Source organism: Oratosquilla oratoria, chromosome 26, assembly GCF_046742065.1.
Source record: "Oratosquilla oratoria isolate Oo_2021 chromosome 26, ASM4674206v1, whole genome shotgun sequence".
In the NCBI taxonomy this organism is placed as follows: domain Eukaryota; kingdom Metazoa; phylum Arthropoda; class Malacostraca; order Stomatopoda; family Squillidae; genus Oratosquilla; species Oratosquilla oratoria.
Genome location: NC_134802.1, coordinates 31,662,257 through 31,676,571, shown reverse-complemented (window position 1 = coordinate 31,676,571; position 14,315 = coordinate 31,662,257). Strand labels below are relative to the sequence as shown.

At 38.7% G+C, this 14,315-nt stretch overlaps 2 protein-coding genes across 3 annotated transcripts in view; both read left to right on the top strand.

Annotated features, from left to right (window-relative positions):
* Positions 1-4,376: 4,376 nt before the first annotated feature.
* LOC143039437 (uncharacterized) lies at positions 4,377-6,370 on the top strand. Its single transcript, XM_076209484.1, has 2 exons — positions 4,377-4,557; positions 5,751-6,370. Exons 1-2 carry the CDS (start codon positions 4,377-4,379, stop codon positions 5,984-5,986), a joined length of 417 nt encoding a protein of 138 aa, XP_076065599.1. The 3' UTR covers positions 5,987-6,370.
* A 3,319-nt stretch (positions 6,371-9,689) lies between these two features.
* Positions 9,690-14,315, top strand: part of LOC143039434 (ubiquinone biosynthesis protein COQ9, mitochondrial-like) — a 34,634-nt gene continuing 30,008 nt past the window's right edge. The window contains exon 1 of one of the 2 annotated variants that reach the window (XM_076209475.1): positions 9,690-9,911. In XM_076209475.1, the coding sequence (XP_076065590.1) occupies positions 9,854-9,911 (58 nt within the window). In that variant the 5' untranslated portion in view covers positions 9,690-9,853. The remainder of the gene's footprint in view (positions 9,912-14,315) is intronic. The other variant, XM_076209474.1, reaches the window with a different exon arrangement.

The following is a 14,315-nucleotide window of genomic DNA, read 5'->3' as shown; positions in this document are numbered from 1 at the left end:
TATTTTTTTTATTTCTTTTCTTAGTGATAATAGTAATGAATATTGCCTCAATTTGTACTTATTGGAACCCAGCACCTTAACAATGGCTGGGGGAAGGGTTTTCTCTATGCTCTAATGGGGTATTAACTGCAATAGTAATGTACAGTCGATACTATAGGGACTTTTGGGGGTGTCCCTATGGATCAGAGCCACCCATCAGTCATCTATATTAAAGTTGGAAATCCTCATTCAGAGAGGAATGATATTTTTGTACTAAAGCCATCTCTCCTTTATGCTGTTCCCATGAACCTGTCATTTTTCCACTTCCGTGACTATCTCCTCTGGGTCACCCTGTGATGGGAGGAAAAGAATTCTGCCCCGGTGTTTCCCATGCATGACAGCTGTGATAGTGATAGGACTAGGGATCCTGCTCTCTGTATGTCCCTCTTATAAAAATTCAAGGGATAAAATGGTCTGGGAGGACTTCAACAAGTACCTTTGTAATTGGGTCATTAAACATGCATGGTTGTGGTATAGGTGAGAGTAGAAGGGAAGAGATTGGCAGTTTCTGAGAAGAAAGATAAATGTGTTGGCATTAAATGAAACCAAGTTGAAGGGTAGGGGTTAGTTAGAGAGGGAAGGAGTGACTGCTGGTAATTGATGAAATATGAAAATGTGGTGGAGTTGGGGGTGGGAAAATGCCTTTTAGCATTATGTGACTGAGTGAAACAGGTGGGAAATGTGGGTTTTTACAAGTGCATACGGTCCTGGTAGTGAGAAAAGTGAAGAGGGAAATATTTTTAGATAAATCTAGATGTTTTAGAGATGGGAGGAATGTAAATATTGTGGGGTTGGAAGATGCAGGAATGACCCATCATCCAGGAAGTGCCAAGATAAGAGGGAGGGGAGTGGAGTGTGATAGGGATGGAATGGGTGAGAGTAGTTTTTATGCATTTTTTTTTCCTACCTCCCTTTAAAGGGGGAAAAAGCCTTTGGTGTATGTATGAAAGATGCTATAGTAGGGGACAAGTCAACAGATGGACTAGTAGGGATGCCAGGTAAGAATTATATTAAAGAGATGATGCTAGAGGTGTGTTTAAAAAGGGAGTTGACAGCAAAGTGTTTAGGAGAGTCAAGCACAAGTATGTATGGGAAAGGTTGGAAGGAAGGATGGTTGATGGAGCATAGATGGACTATGTAGTGGTACCCAAAAGGAGAATTGAAAGAATTGTGGGTATTCATGTTTTCAGATCGTTCTTTTGTAGAAGGGAAATTGAAATATTGCAGATCTATCTTGACGGTGCAAGAAGTTCAGTGAGTGTCAGGTGGATGCCGTAACGTAGGAATCATCCGTTGTTTTGCTCAACCGAATGACATCAATAGCACTCCTTGAGTCTGTGTACATTATGGCTGCCTTCTGCCCAGCAGTGTGTGATCCAGGGCCATAAAGATGGCAACAAGCCCCGTCTGGAGAGTGAAGCTGCCATCACTCCCTCCACATAAAGGCTTATTCACACATGTCAGTGATGCGTCCGCTCAGTGCTTCAGTGTCAGTGAAAAAAAAGTCGTTACTTTGAATTCGATGGACGCATTCACACATGTCCGGCGCAGTACCGCATTTTGTTTCTCAGTGTCAGTTCAGTCTCCGTCCTGTGAAGTTTAGTATCATTGCCACCGATATTTTTTAGATTTTCATGGATGTCGGACAAGTGTTGTGAGCTGCTTGGAGAAAATGAACAATGAACTGCTCATTGAATTGGTGCGAAACCATCCAGTTTTATATGATATGTCACAACCTAAATATATGGATAGCAGTTCCAAGCTAGATATATGGAACAAAATAGGAGAAAAAATGAAAGTAGATGGTGAGTACTCTTTTTATTTGATGTAACTAAATTACACCACACCACACAGCATCATATTACAGACCACATCACCTAACCTCACATCGCACATCACCACACCACACCTTCCCTAACATCGTCACACTTCACCTCACCTTTCTTTTACTGATGTAGTTAATATACTCTTAATTTTTTAGTCACATGAAATTTATCAGCTTTGAATTTGCTAGGCTTTTGCCTCTCTGATTTAGGCTAGGTCATTTTCAAATTTGCAATCATGAAAACTGCCATGGCAGAGATCCAACTTCTGAATTAAAGTAATCTTTGTACAGTTCCCTTACAATTAAGGCTTCTCTTGTTGCATTTCCCTCCTGCTGAGGCAAATTTTCAAGTCTTGCTTCTGTAGTTTTAGGCACTTGCATTTACTTCATATGGGCGTGTATCTACATAATATTTTCTTATGAAATTATGCAAAATACAGATTGCAAGTATCATGTGATCTATATTTTCTGGTTTTGCTTGAATTCTTGTTACATATTCTAAATTTTTAAGACAAAATTCCAAAAGTTTTTTCAACGACTTCTGGCATGAGACAGTTGGTAGTTAAAGATATGCCTAGAAACATCCAAAGCTTGCCCCCAGATATGGTCGCATCAAATAAGTTTTTAGAGGAAAGGCTTCATCACCCACCATTACACAAGGAGCTTAAGTATGTGTGCCTGGCAACAAAGCATTCCCTGGTACTGATAATGTACCCTGCTGAAGTGCTTTGCCTAGACCAGAATTAGCAAAAATTCCACCATCACTGTTTTTTTCCCATATGCACCTACATCAATTGCAGTAAAATTGTAATGCACATCAACAAGCGCTAACAAGACAACTGAACCACTATTTCCGGAAGCCTGAATGGTCAAATGTTTGCCGCTCAAAGCTCCCAAACAGTTAGGATAATTCCAAAGTGTTGAAAAATCATTAGCGATGGATTTCCACATCTCTGTTGAAGGATTTGGTAGCATTTCACTCATGAGATTTTCTGCTATTACCCTGCAAGTGTCTGTGACAATCTTGTACACTGTGCTATGCCCCAAGTGGTAGCTGAATGAAATTGTCTTCAGGGAATCCTCAGTTGCTAGGTACCTGAAAGAAGTAAATATAACTGTTTTTCAGGTTCATCATGTAGAAGCTTTTCAGGATAACTCTTTAATATGCACCTTAAAACATTCTACTAATTGCTAACATGGATAATCAAACATGAATTAGGATGAATCTAACCTTTTTGATAGATATTAATGTATTGTCACTTAGTATAAAAATAAACTTGTTGTTTCTCTGTGAAGAAAACCTCCAGCATGGGTTAAATAGATAATTAAAGTTATTAACATACTACAAAGACAGTATATTATTTTACCTCAAGCAGACTGCTAATCGTTCCTTTGGTGTTGTGGCCTTTCTCCAATGGGTGTCTTGCTTCTTCAGGCGAGTCTTTATTTTACTGAGCAATATCCTGAAGCAGTTTTTGGACATTCTGAAGTACTCAAAAATTTTGTTTCATCATCGATTAGTTCCTTGTACAGAGTAGCAAACTCTCCTTCAGTTTCTCTTTTCTTCCACGCTTCATGTACCCACTTTCTTTTTTTCACTTTTTGTTCTACCTCATCTTCATCAAGAATTATGGCAATCATTGCCAGGTCCATGTCTGTAAACTTTGCCATCTTGGAAATCACTGACCACAGTGTACGGCGTCACCATGGATATGTGTGAATAGACACCACGGAAGCGACACAGATATCACTGACACGATACTGATACGGCACTGATGTATGTGAATTGACCTTAAAGTGGTCACAAAAATTGTGCTACATCTTTCTGTGGGGCGGTCCACAGAACCGTCAATGTAGTATGAGTTCAAAGAGGGGTGGGTGGGATGGACCCAGGGCCCCAGCAAGGGGAGGGGCAAGGGGGGCAATGCCCGGGGTGTCACGTTTTTTTTTTTTTTTTTTTGGGGGGGGGGGCAGCACTTTTGGTGATAAAAAGGTGAAGTAAATTCCCCCTAATGTACTTTTAATGCATGATTTATTTATCATGAGTTGTGTGTATAAACGTTTTGTGGATGAATGTTACATGTGAATCGTGCTAGTGGCCATCAGATGTGGAAGGTGGTGGTGTGTGTGTGTCTGTGGGTTGGTGGGGGCACTTACCCATGTCGGGGCCCTGGGTGGACCTTAAAGCCTCTTTCAGATGGCGCGGGTGATGCCCGCATCCGCACTTTAGTGCAGACCTGCTTAAACTAATTACAGATGTTTTCAATGTAATCTTCCACACGGTACGTGCGTTGCCCGCCGCAGGCAATTGTCCGCGCAAAGACCCGCCGCAGGCGATTGTCCGCGCACGGACCCGCCTCCACGCATTGTCGCTATGGGGTATAGTGTCTAATGCATGTCTTCACATGTCGCGGGCAGCTCCGCGACCCGCCCACTTCTCCAGAGGAAAGTCATTCAGTAGCCGATTGAATTTTCAGGTGATTGGTTGTGTGTGACTGTCCCTTTGTATCTAATGGAAGCTCATATTGATACAGAGCAGTTGATATCCCTTGTGCAAGAGAGACCAGCTCTATGGGACAAATCACTTGAAGATTATAAATCCAGAACACACACAACAGAATGCTGGAGGGAGGTGTGTATCAAGCTCAACCCAGACTTCGAGAGTTTATCAGAGGCAGATAAAAGCAAGTATGGTAAGTGCACAAATATATTTCTTCCATCCCTTTACTTCACGATATTTACATAATTTTAACAAGGAAACATAGGCCTGTAAGACTTGATATTGCTAACATAGGTGATTATAGGAAAGAAAGCAACAGGAAAAATTAACAGAAATACACCTCTAAGTTCATACCCCAATGTAGTATATTAGTCACTGTTGTTCCTTATCGCAAGCTATATTTTACTCATTTGCCATGGCAATGAACCCTGTTCACTCATGAAGTACTCTGCATACTTCTGACGGATGTTTGTTGCTTGCAAGCCTCCTCGTTGATTTTGGCGTTCTGCATCACAATCTTGAAAGCCTGCCACGGATAGTGTCCTCAAATGCGTAACCATCTCTGTCTCTGACAAAATTGTGAAGTACACAGCATGCTTGAATGATTTTTGTTGCAAAGTCCAAAGAAACATTCAATGGCCGATGGAAAATCCTCCATTTGTTTGTAAGAATACCAAAAGTGCACTCCACAAACCTCCTTGCTCTGGTTAAACGGTAGTTGAAGACACGTTTTTGAACACTTAGCATTTTTCCTCCGAAAGGGCGCATAAGGTTAGGGTGCAGACCAAAAGCTTCGTCACCGACGAGCACATAAGGCACTGTAACTCCTCCATCATTTGGCAGATGTTTGGGTTCAGGGAGCTTCAGTTCTCCATTGACGATTGCCTTCCAAAATGATGAATTAGAGAACACTGTTGGGTCACTGCCTTTGCCATAAGAGCCAATATCAACATAAACAAACTTGTAATGACTGTCAGCTACTGCCATCAAAACGACAGAAAAGTACTCTTTATAGTTAAAACACAATGAGCCACTGTGCTGTGGTTTGATCACTCGAATATATTTCCCGTCAACACTCCCAAAGCAGTTAGGGAAATTTGCATTTTCTCCAAACTTCTCAGCAATCTCTATCAGTCTTTCTGTCGTTGGTTGAGGAATGCTTTCATTCCTGAGGACAGTCCAAATGCTCGTGCAAACACTCTGGATTATATCAGATAATGTTGAGACTCCAATTCTGTAGGTGTAGAACAAGTCAGTAAAGGTGTTCCCACTGGCAAGATACCTGAGGAGAGAAAGAAAGACGTACATAAATAAATAAGTAGATAAATAAATGATGCAGTGCAGTTATATAGGCTTCCTCTAACATTTACTCTTTATTTGTTTCAGGTAAGCTGATAATAAATAGGTGGAAAAATGTCAAGGATCAGTACATCAAATCGGTCAAGAAGACGAAAAGGAAGAGTGGCTCAGCAGCAAAGACTGTGAAGAATTACATCTTCCATGAACAGCTTTCTTTCTTAAAGGTAAATATGGACATGAGGGAAACAGGATTAAGCTTTGAAATCAATTCTGAAAAATCTCCTGGAGGACTGGATGAAGAAAGGAAGGCAGCGATGTTCTGAAGAAAGCCAGTGAGGCTGGTGAAGTTAGTGCAACAAAAATGTCTGGTAAGACTGCTCCAAAGAAAAAGAAACTGGACATTGAGACAGAAATCCTGGAACATTTAGCAGCAGGAGAAAACCGTCATATTTCCTTATTTAAAGGGCTTCTTCCCTCTCTCAAAGGATTTACCGATGATGAGAGTTTGCAGTTCCAGTCTGGCGTTATTGGTCCGATCCAGAACATTAAAAAGACCCGTTCACCTCAAGCTTATGATTTACCACAGAATCAAACGAACATTCCGCCACACTAGGCCCCCTACACTGCACACCCTCCAACCTTTTGGAAAAATCCATCATCAAGTGGACTACAAAGAACTGAACAAAGCGGGTCCTGCTAAATGCCGTCCAATTCTAAATTAAGCCATCTTTTTTCATCATAATGCATTTAAATGGTGTATTCTTCAATTTACTGCAAGTATACCTAATTTCAGCGAGTTTGGTTGAAGATTAATAAAGTTATCTGCACCGATACCAAAGACCAGCTTACTGTCCAACTCGCCTGTCAGGGGGTCTCACTAATTACCGACAAAACCCAAACAAAGACGATTTTTGCTCAAATGTACAATTCTATATATATGGTTGCATTATTTGACATATTTTATTTAAAATTTGTGACTTAATCTAATTTGATCAAAGAGAAGTCACGTTTCTAGCTTCTGCAAAATTACCCACCACAGCTACGCATACCGTCCGACTCACTAAATACCGACAAAACCCGAACAAGGATGGTTTTTGCTCAAATGCACAATTCTATACAAAAAATTAGAATATAGTTGCATTATTTAAACTATTTTGGTGAGCAAATGTCCTATTTGTCACTTGTTCGGTGAGCAACTGTCCTACACTCAACGATCATAGATGGTGGGCTGGACAAATCGTAGCTGTGGTTGGTAATTTTGCAGAGGATAAAAATGTAACTTCTCTTTCATCAAATTACATGAAAATCACACATTTTAAAGAAAATACTTCAAATAATGCAATATATTACACTAATAACACAATAGTAAGAAACTTAATAGAGTAATTTGATCCATACCACCAGTGATCATAGATGGAGGGCTGGACGAATCGTAGCTGTGGTCGGTAATTTTGCAGAGGATAAAAACGTAATTTTTCTTTGATCATATTACATATATATAGCATTATGCATTTGAACAAAAATCATCCTTGTTTGGGTTTTGTCGGTAATTAGTGAGACCCCCGACAGCTGAGTTTGACAGTAAGCTGGTCTTTGGTATCTGTGCAGATAACTTTATCAATCTTCAACCAAACTAGCTGAAATTAGGTATACTTGCAGTAAATTGAAGAATACGCCATTTAAATGCATTATGACGAAAAATGATGGCTTAATTTAGAATTGGATGGCTCTGGACGGCATTTAGTAGGACCAGAACAAAGCTCACCATATATGCATAGGTCACATGTTCAACCGCTGCCTACATGTAGTACTTCTGTTTCACCAGTATCTTCTGAGGTGTCAGAGTTTGGTTCATCCTGTGATGCAAATTTTCCATATACATACACTTTGACTTGAACTATTTTGTACCTTATGAGTAACACTTAAGAATGCATTCACTTAAGTGAGTAACTGCAAAATTTTTCATTACTTTCTGCAATCACTGTACTACTTTTAGAGGAGACTTTACTTATCTAACTGTCACTGTGTTGTGATTATAATGAAGTATAATTCCTAAATATCAAATAATGTATTCACTTAGGTGAGTAACTGTGCCAAGTTGTTCATTACTTTCTTGAAACTGTTTGTATTACATTTTTAAAAGGACACATTACTTACCTGTCACTGTGTTGTGATTATAATGCAGTATAATTCCTAAATACCAAATAAAAAGGATGTTAGAGATATTTTTGTTCATCCTATTGCTGCAAATGATGATAATAATGACAAAGGTAGAAGCAATGGTAGTGGTATTGATTGTGAAAAAAATGAGGTCTTGATTATACTGATCATGTTTTACTGTAGATATTTTCAAGCATTTTGAAAATGGAATTTATTAACTGGCTTATATGGTATATTATAAACTCATGCCTTACCTTAAGGTAACAGCGAGGCGTTCAGCGGGATTAATAGAGTCCCTCATTTTAGAGTCCTGGCGAAGGAGGTGGTCATGCAGCTTGTGTAGCAATTCGTCAAAGCTTGTGATTGACATCTTGAAGTAGTTAAAAAAAATTACATTATCCTTTCTCAGTTCAAGGAAAAGCGTGTTAAATGCTCCAGCCATGCTCCTCTCAGCAATCAAAGGATGTATCCATAATCTCCTATGTCTCCTCTTCTTGCGTATATGTAATAGGTAGAGGAGACGAAGGCGATCACGGTCCATTATCAATGCATGCAGAACACAAACTGGTGGTGTGCGGGAGGCGGGCGGGTGGTTTTGACCCGTGCTGTCTGAATACCAACGCGGAAGCGGGTGCTACCGCGCAGCGCGGACGCGGGCATCGCCCGCGCCGTCTGAAACAAGGTCTATATGTACAGTGTATCAAGGTCTAAATATACAGGTCAGACCGTTTGAATTCTTCTGCGCAGCTTCTGACGTCATTAGGCTGAGTCCATTTTCTCTTTGTGAAACACTGAAGAAAACTGTGAAATGCCAAGGAAGACAGGAACTATAATATTTTATATATATAGACAGGAACTATAATATTTTATATATATTTTATATAATATTTGTCAGAATATAACTAATTGCGTGGAGCGGTGCGAGCGAAAGCAACGTCTTTCCTAAACGACGTACCAGCTTCAACTGACAGCTATAGGACCCGCCAACCCCACTTTGAACAGCCAGGTGACGTTCACGGGCCCGCTGCGCCAACTCCCTCGAAATTCGGTCGGAAGTGGTTAGACCTTATATTCTTAGATCTTGGAGTGTATTGCAGTATTTCACAAATGACACGTGAATATAATTTGCAGAAAAAAACACTGGTAAATGATGTCTTAGATAGACGAAAACGTTCGGACTACGTTTCTTATTTACCAGTGTTTTTTTTTTTTTTTTGCAAATGTATGGTGTATATAGATCTTGGTCAAAGAGGCCTAAAACCTCGAGGACCATGGGCCGTATTCGCGGCGGATCGCAGTTGGCCTTCCTCCTGGTGAGGAAGGAGATTTAAATCACGACTCTTATGAGAACACCGTGGTCGATTCTAATCTACCCCCCCCCACCAACTACCACAGGGGTATGGAGGAGTCACGCAAGTGAGAAAGGATAGAGGGTAACAGTTGAGAGAGACATCAGCAGTACAAAATTTTCATAATTCTTTCATGAATAGATATTTTAGCTTCCGACATACGAGTGATGTACGACTCTGACCATATGGGTCTGCCTAAAAACAATCCTTGAAGTCAGTAATCCTCACAATTGATAGTCTGATGCATGATAAAAAATACCTCTATAATTTTAAGCAATAACAAACAGCGCAGATTTGTTTTTATACGTTTTTTCATATGAAGTCATAAAAGAAGAAACTAGGGGTAAATGAAAACATTTCAGGCGAGATAATATTGTAAAAGTGATCAATTTTTTCTGTATTTTCCGTAGCTTAATTATGTCTTTTCTGTACTTTGACCTCCACTTTATTCTATTCCTATTTTATTTATTCATCTATTTATTTTTTATGAAATGCGCCCTCATATAAACAAACTTAGTTCAGCGTGTGGTCAATAGATGGCGGTAAACTGCAAGCTCACGATTTTTCAAGTTTGCGTCGTGATATTAGTTCAAACTTTCGTATGTTCGTGGTTTTCAACTTGAGACGAGAATTTGACGGACAGAAACAAAACATAAATTGCAACCAGTGAGTAAAGCCAAAATGCTCAGAACAGCTCGGTTGGCAGTACTTACATTATATCGACAAAATCATTCTACAGGTAATTATAATGTTATGCCAGTGACATTGAAAACGTTGAAGAAAATAGGTTGTCTTACATAATTTTTGGTATATGTAAATAGAGCAATTTCACTATGATTATGATGTAAATATAAAATAAGAACACAATGACAATGTGAATGTTTGTGATTTATAGCAATATTAATAATTTGGTATGTTTAGTTGGCAGCCGTTTGCAATATTTCACTAATGAGTCACTTACGGGCAATAGTTCACTTCCTGTAAAATTGTAGGGAGGGGTAAGGTTCAATTATCAATAGGGAATAATTCACTGCCTATAAATTTGTTGTAGGAAGGGGGAAGAGACGGTCACAATTAGGAATTGGTATTCCTGGAGTATGGTCTCGTCTTATAACTTATTTCAAACTTATGTATTCCAAACGGAAACATTTTCAAGCACTAAATACTGGTAATAATTTACTTCCCCACCCTTCAGTGCCAAACTTGGCAAATGAAATTGCTAACGGGTCTCACTAATTGCCGAACAAAACCGATAAAAGCCGAATATACCAACAAAACCCAAACAAGGACGGTTTTTGCTCAAATGCACACTTCTATATATATATGGTTGCATTATTTGAACTATTTTCTTTATAATGTGTGATTTCCATGTAATATGATCAAAGAGAAGTTACGTTTTTATCCTCTGCAGAATTACTGAACACAGCTACGATTCGACCCAGCCCGCCGTCTATGATCACTGGTGGTATGGATCAAGCTACACTCTTTTAAGTTTCTTACTATTGTGATATTAGTGTAATAGACTGCATATAGTTGAATTATTTCAACTATTTTCTTTAAAATGTGTTACATTATACTGCAGAGGCTAAAACATAACTTCTCTTTGGTCAAATTACATGAAAATCACACATTTTAAAGAAAATAGTTGAAATAATTCAACTATATGCTGTCTATTACACTAATAACACAACAGTAAGAAACTTAAAAGAGCGTAGTTTGATCCATACCACCAGTGATCATAGACGGCGGGCTGGACGAATCGTAGCTATGTTCGGTAATTTTGCAAAGGATAAAAACGTAACTTCTCTTTGATCATATTACATGGAAATCACACATTTTAAAGAAAATAGTTCAAATAATGCTACCATATATATATAGAAGTGTGCATTTGAGCAAAAACCGTCCTTGTTTGAGTTTTGTTGGTATGTTCGGCTTTTATCGGTTTGTTCGGCAATTAGTGAGACCGTTGCTAACAATCCCATGCAAATTCAAACTAAGAATTTGAATATTTGGTGATGACATAGGTTGCTGGTAATATATGTTCATGTTGCCATTGATGGATGGATTTTTTCTTTCTTTCTTTATGGAGTAAATATTAACCAATAAACCATATTTGTGTACTGTTATTTTCATACTTTTAGTGGTGGTTGGGGATGGGTTGGTATGCGATGGAGAATCCATACAGAATATGGTACTGTTTTCCTAGTGTGCATGTGAGGAATTTCATTCTTTTTAACTATAGATTTTTTTTTTTTTTTTTTTTTTAAGAATTATTCTCAGTGCCTTTTTTCTTTAAAGCAATCTCTGAGATCATGTTGGGAATATGGGATCTTGAGTTAGAAAAAGAGAATAGAATGAGTGATTTCTGATAATAAATAAGTATTATATTTGTCCAAAGCAGCAAGAACACTATCTAAAAAATGTTACCAAACATTCACCTAACCTAACTTGCACTATTCTAACAACCAGAGGTGAGGTGTTTCCTATGTAAAATATTTGCAACCTTCTCCATCTTATCTGTGGCCCATGAAGAGAGAGAGGCAAGATCTTGAAACAGAATTAAAAAACAAGCTGGAAGAAAACCAGTAAATATAGTGTTTCATCTTGTTGAAGCACTTATACACTTGTAAATTCAAATGACTCCAGATGGTCATTCAGTAGCTCATAATAAGCATACCAATAACTTTTAATATTGGCAGGCAACACAACAACCTTCCCTAGGCTCCTACCTGAGAAATGTCCCCATAACATAACTTGGTTGCTTCACCATGCCACATGAATAGTGCGAGACCAGTGAATCACTGCTTTGTGTCTGGTAAATTGGCCATCTCTCACCGCAGTCTCTGTGAAGGTAGCATTGTCAGACCAAAGCATATCCAGCCTCTATGAGCCCTCTACACATGGGTCAGAATCCGTTTCTTCACAGGGAGTACCCAAGGTCACATATGCATCAATAAATATTATATACAGACACTTCACGAAATGCACCACTGTTGCTCTCCTTAATTTTACAGGCAGAAATACAACAAAATTTATATTGGTTTTTCTTAATGTCAGCACATGCCTAAAGGTCTTATGAGACCTACCAGACTGCATGTTCTGGGTTGGTATGGTGTTACAACTTCCTTCCACCATCTTGCAGTGTATGGGCTCACAACATGGACATTAAGTTAAACATCAATTTCCTGAGTTTGCTTCTCTGCCTCCTTTAGAGTATTGATCTGGGCAATAGTTTCTGACAATGCTTCACCTTGCACAAAAAACAAGAAGGGAAATAATGGAGGTCTGGATCAAACACTCGGCAATCTGTCACTACAACAGCCAAGCAAGCACAGTGACAGTTAGTTGCCTGCAGCAAGAAGCAGGAGGATACTGTGATGTCATTTAGCCTGCCAAAATTTATGGAAAAATTCAATCACCCCAAGCATCATTCTTTTTTGGACACTTCTACTCTGGGTCCTCTCCAGCCCAAACTTTTGTCAAGTACTCTGTGATAAATTTCATATCAGACTTGGCAAGTATAGTAAAGATGTGCTCTTGAATTGCAGCAATCATGTAGTGAGGGGACTCAAATGCATTTTAAGTCATTGGATCCATTGCTGTGGATAATGAAATCAAAGGCCGAGTGTAAACATATTGAGCCTATGAGTCCCCTTTTTTTTGTGAAAATTCTCAACAAGAAATCGTTAGAATTTAATAGTATAATGATACTGATTTTTGGAAAGAAATTTTGTACAAAACTATAGAATTGTAATTTTGAAAATGTTGAGAAAATAGGAAATATTTATGGGTAAAAATAACCTGTCTCCCATCAATATATACCAAGGGTTTTTTCCCCCTTACAAGGGAGGTAGCCACATCAGAAGGCAAGTACTTACTCCCACCCACTCTACTGCCATCCGCCACCCTTTCCTCCCTCTCATCTTAGCTCCTAATAATAACCTAATGTAGAAAATACCTTGTATTGGAAAGATGTTGCCGTGTCCTAACTTTCACCTTCTTTGTAAAGGCTTGTGGTTCAGACTGAATTGAGGAGAGCAGCAGTGGATACAAAGAGTTGCCCTTGTTGCCTTTGCAGTACCTTTTTTCTGGATTTTTTTTTTTTATTGTTATTCACTTACCTACGGACAAGAGATGAATGTTTGATGCCTTGTGAGGTGAGAGGAAGGGGCACATGTGGGTACTTGCCTCCACACCCCACCTGTGATGACCTAATGGACTTAAGACCTCGCCTCACCTCACCTCAAGCCTGGGAACTGGAACCAGAAAATTATTAATTTTCTTCCATCCAAGAAATTGAGGAAGTTAATGTAGTATTTTCTAACAAGGTTCAATGATTTCATAAGGTACAGGAGCATAACTACCACAGGTAGGAACAATTCAGTAAATGATGTGTTGACATTTGGAAACAATTTGTCAACATTTATAAGGATAACAAAAATGGCTGTCTTTAACAGTGGAACCTGGTAGTTGAAAATTTTGCTCTATTTTGGGAAGAATGATGCATGCTTAATGGTGTTTTGACTTTAAAATGCTGGAATCATAATGGAAAATAAATCTATATGCAATAAAAGATAATTAAGACCTACATGATGTCCTCAGGTGGAAGATGTACAAACTATTAAAAAATGCTGTTGTTAGTTCTCGATTAAGAACAAAGAAATGGTAGAAGTAAGTACCATCTGAAAGTCTGAAAATATCAGTAAACCAGTTACTACCTCATCACATAGTGCCTGTGGGTTTCACCCCCACTTGGGAGTTAAGAGCCGAGAGGTAACAGCTAAGACTGACAGTATAATTATTCATTCAACAAAAAAATCATCTGGCAATGCTGAAGGGACAATGGTATGCTTGACAAATTTTGGTGGCCAAAATTAGATGATTCTATTTAACTTAGAAAAGCCTGCAGGAGCTGAGGAAGAATTTTAAGTATATAAAAAATACAGGAAATGTGTGTAGAGAATATTAATCTGATGGTGGGTTTGGTAAAGGTAGGCAAAAGGACCTGAAAGGAGACTTTTCTTTCATTCTTTTTTCTTTTCTTTTTTCCTTTTCTTTTCTTTTTTTTTTCTTCTTTTTTTTTCTTCTTTTTCTTTTTTTTTCCTCTTCTTTTTCTTCTTTTTTCATCCCAAGCTTTTGTCAT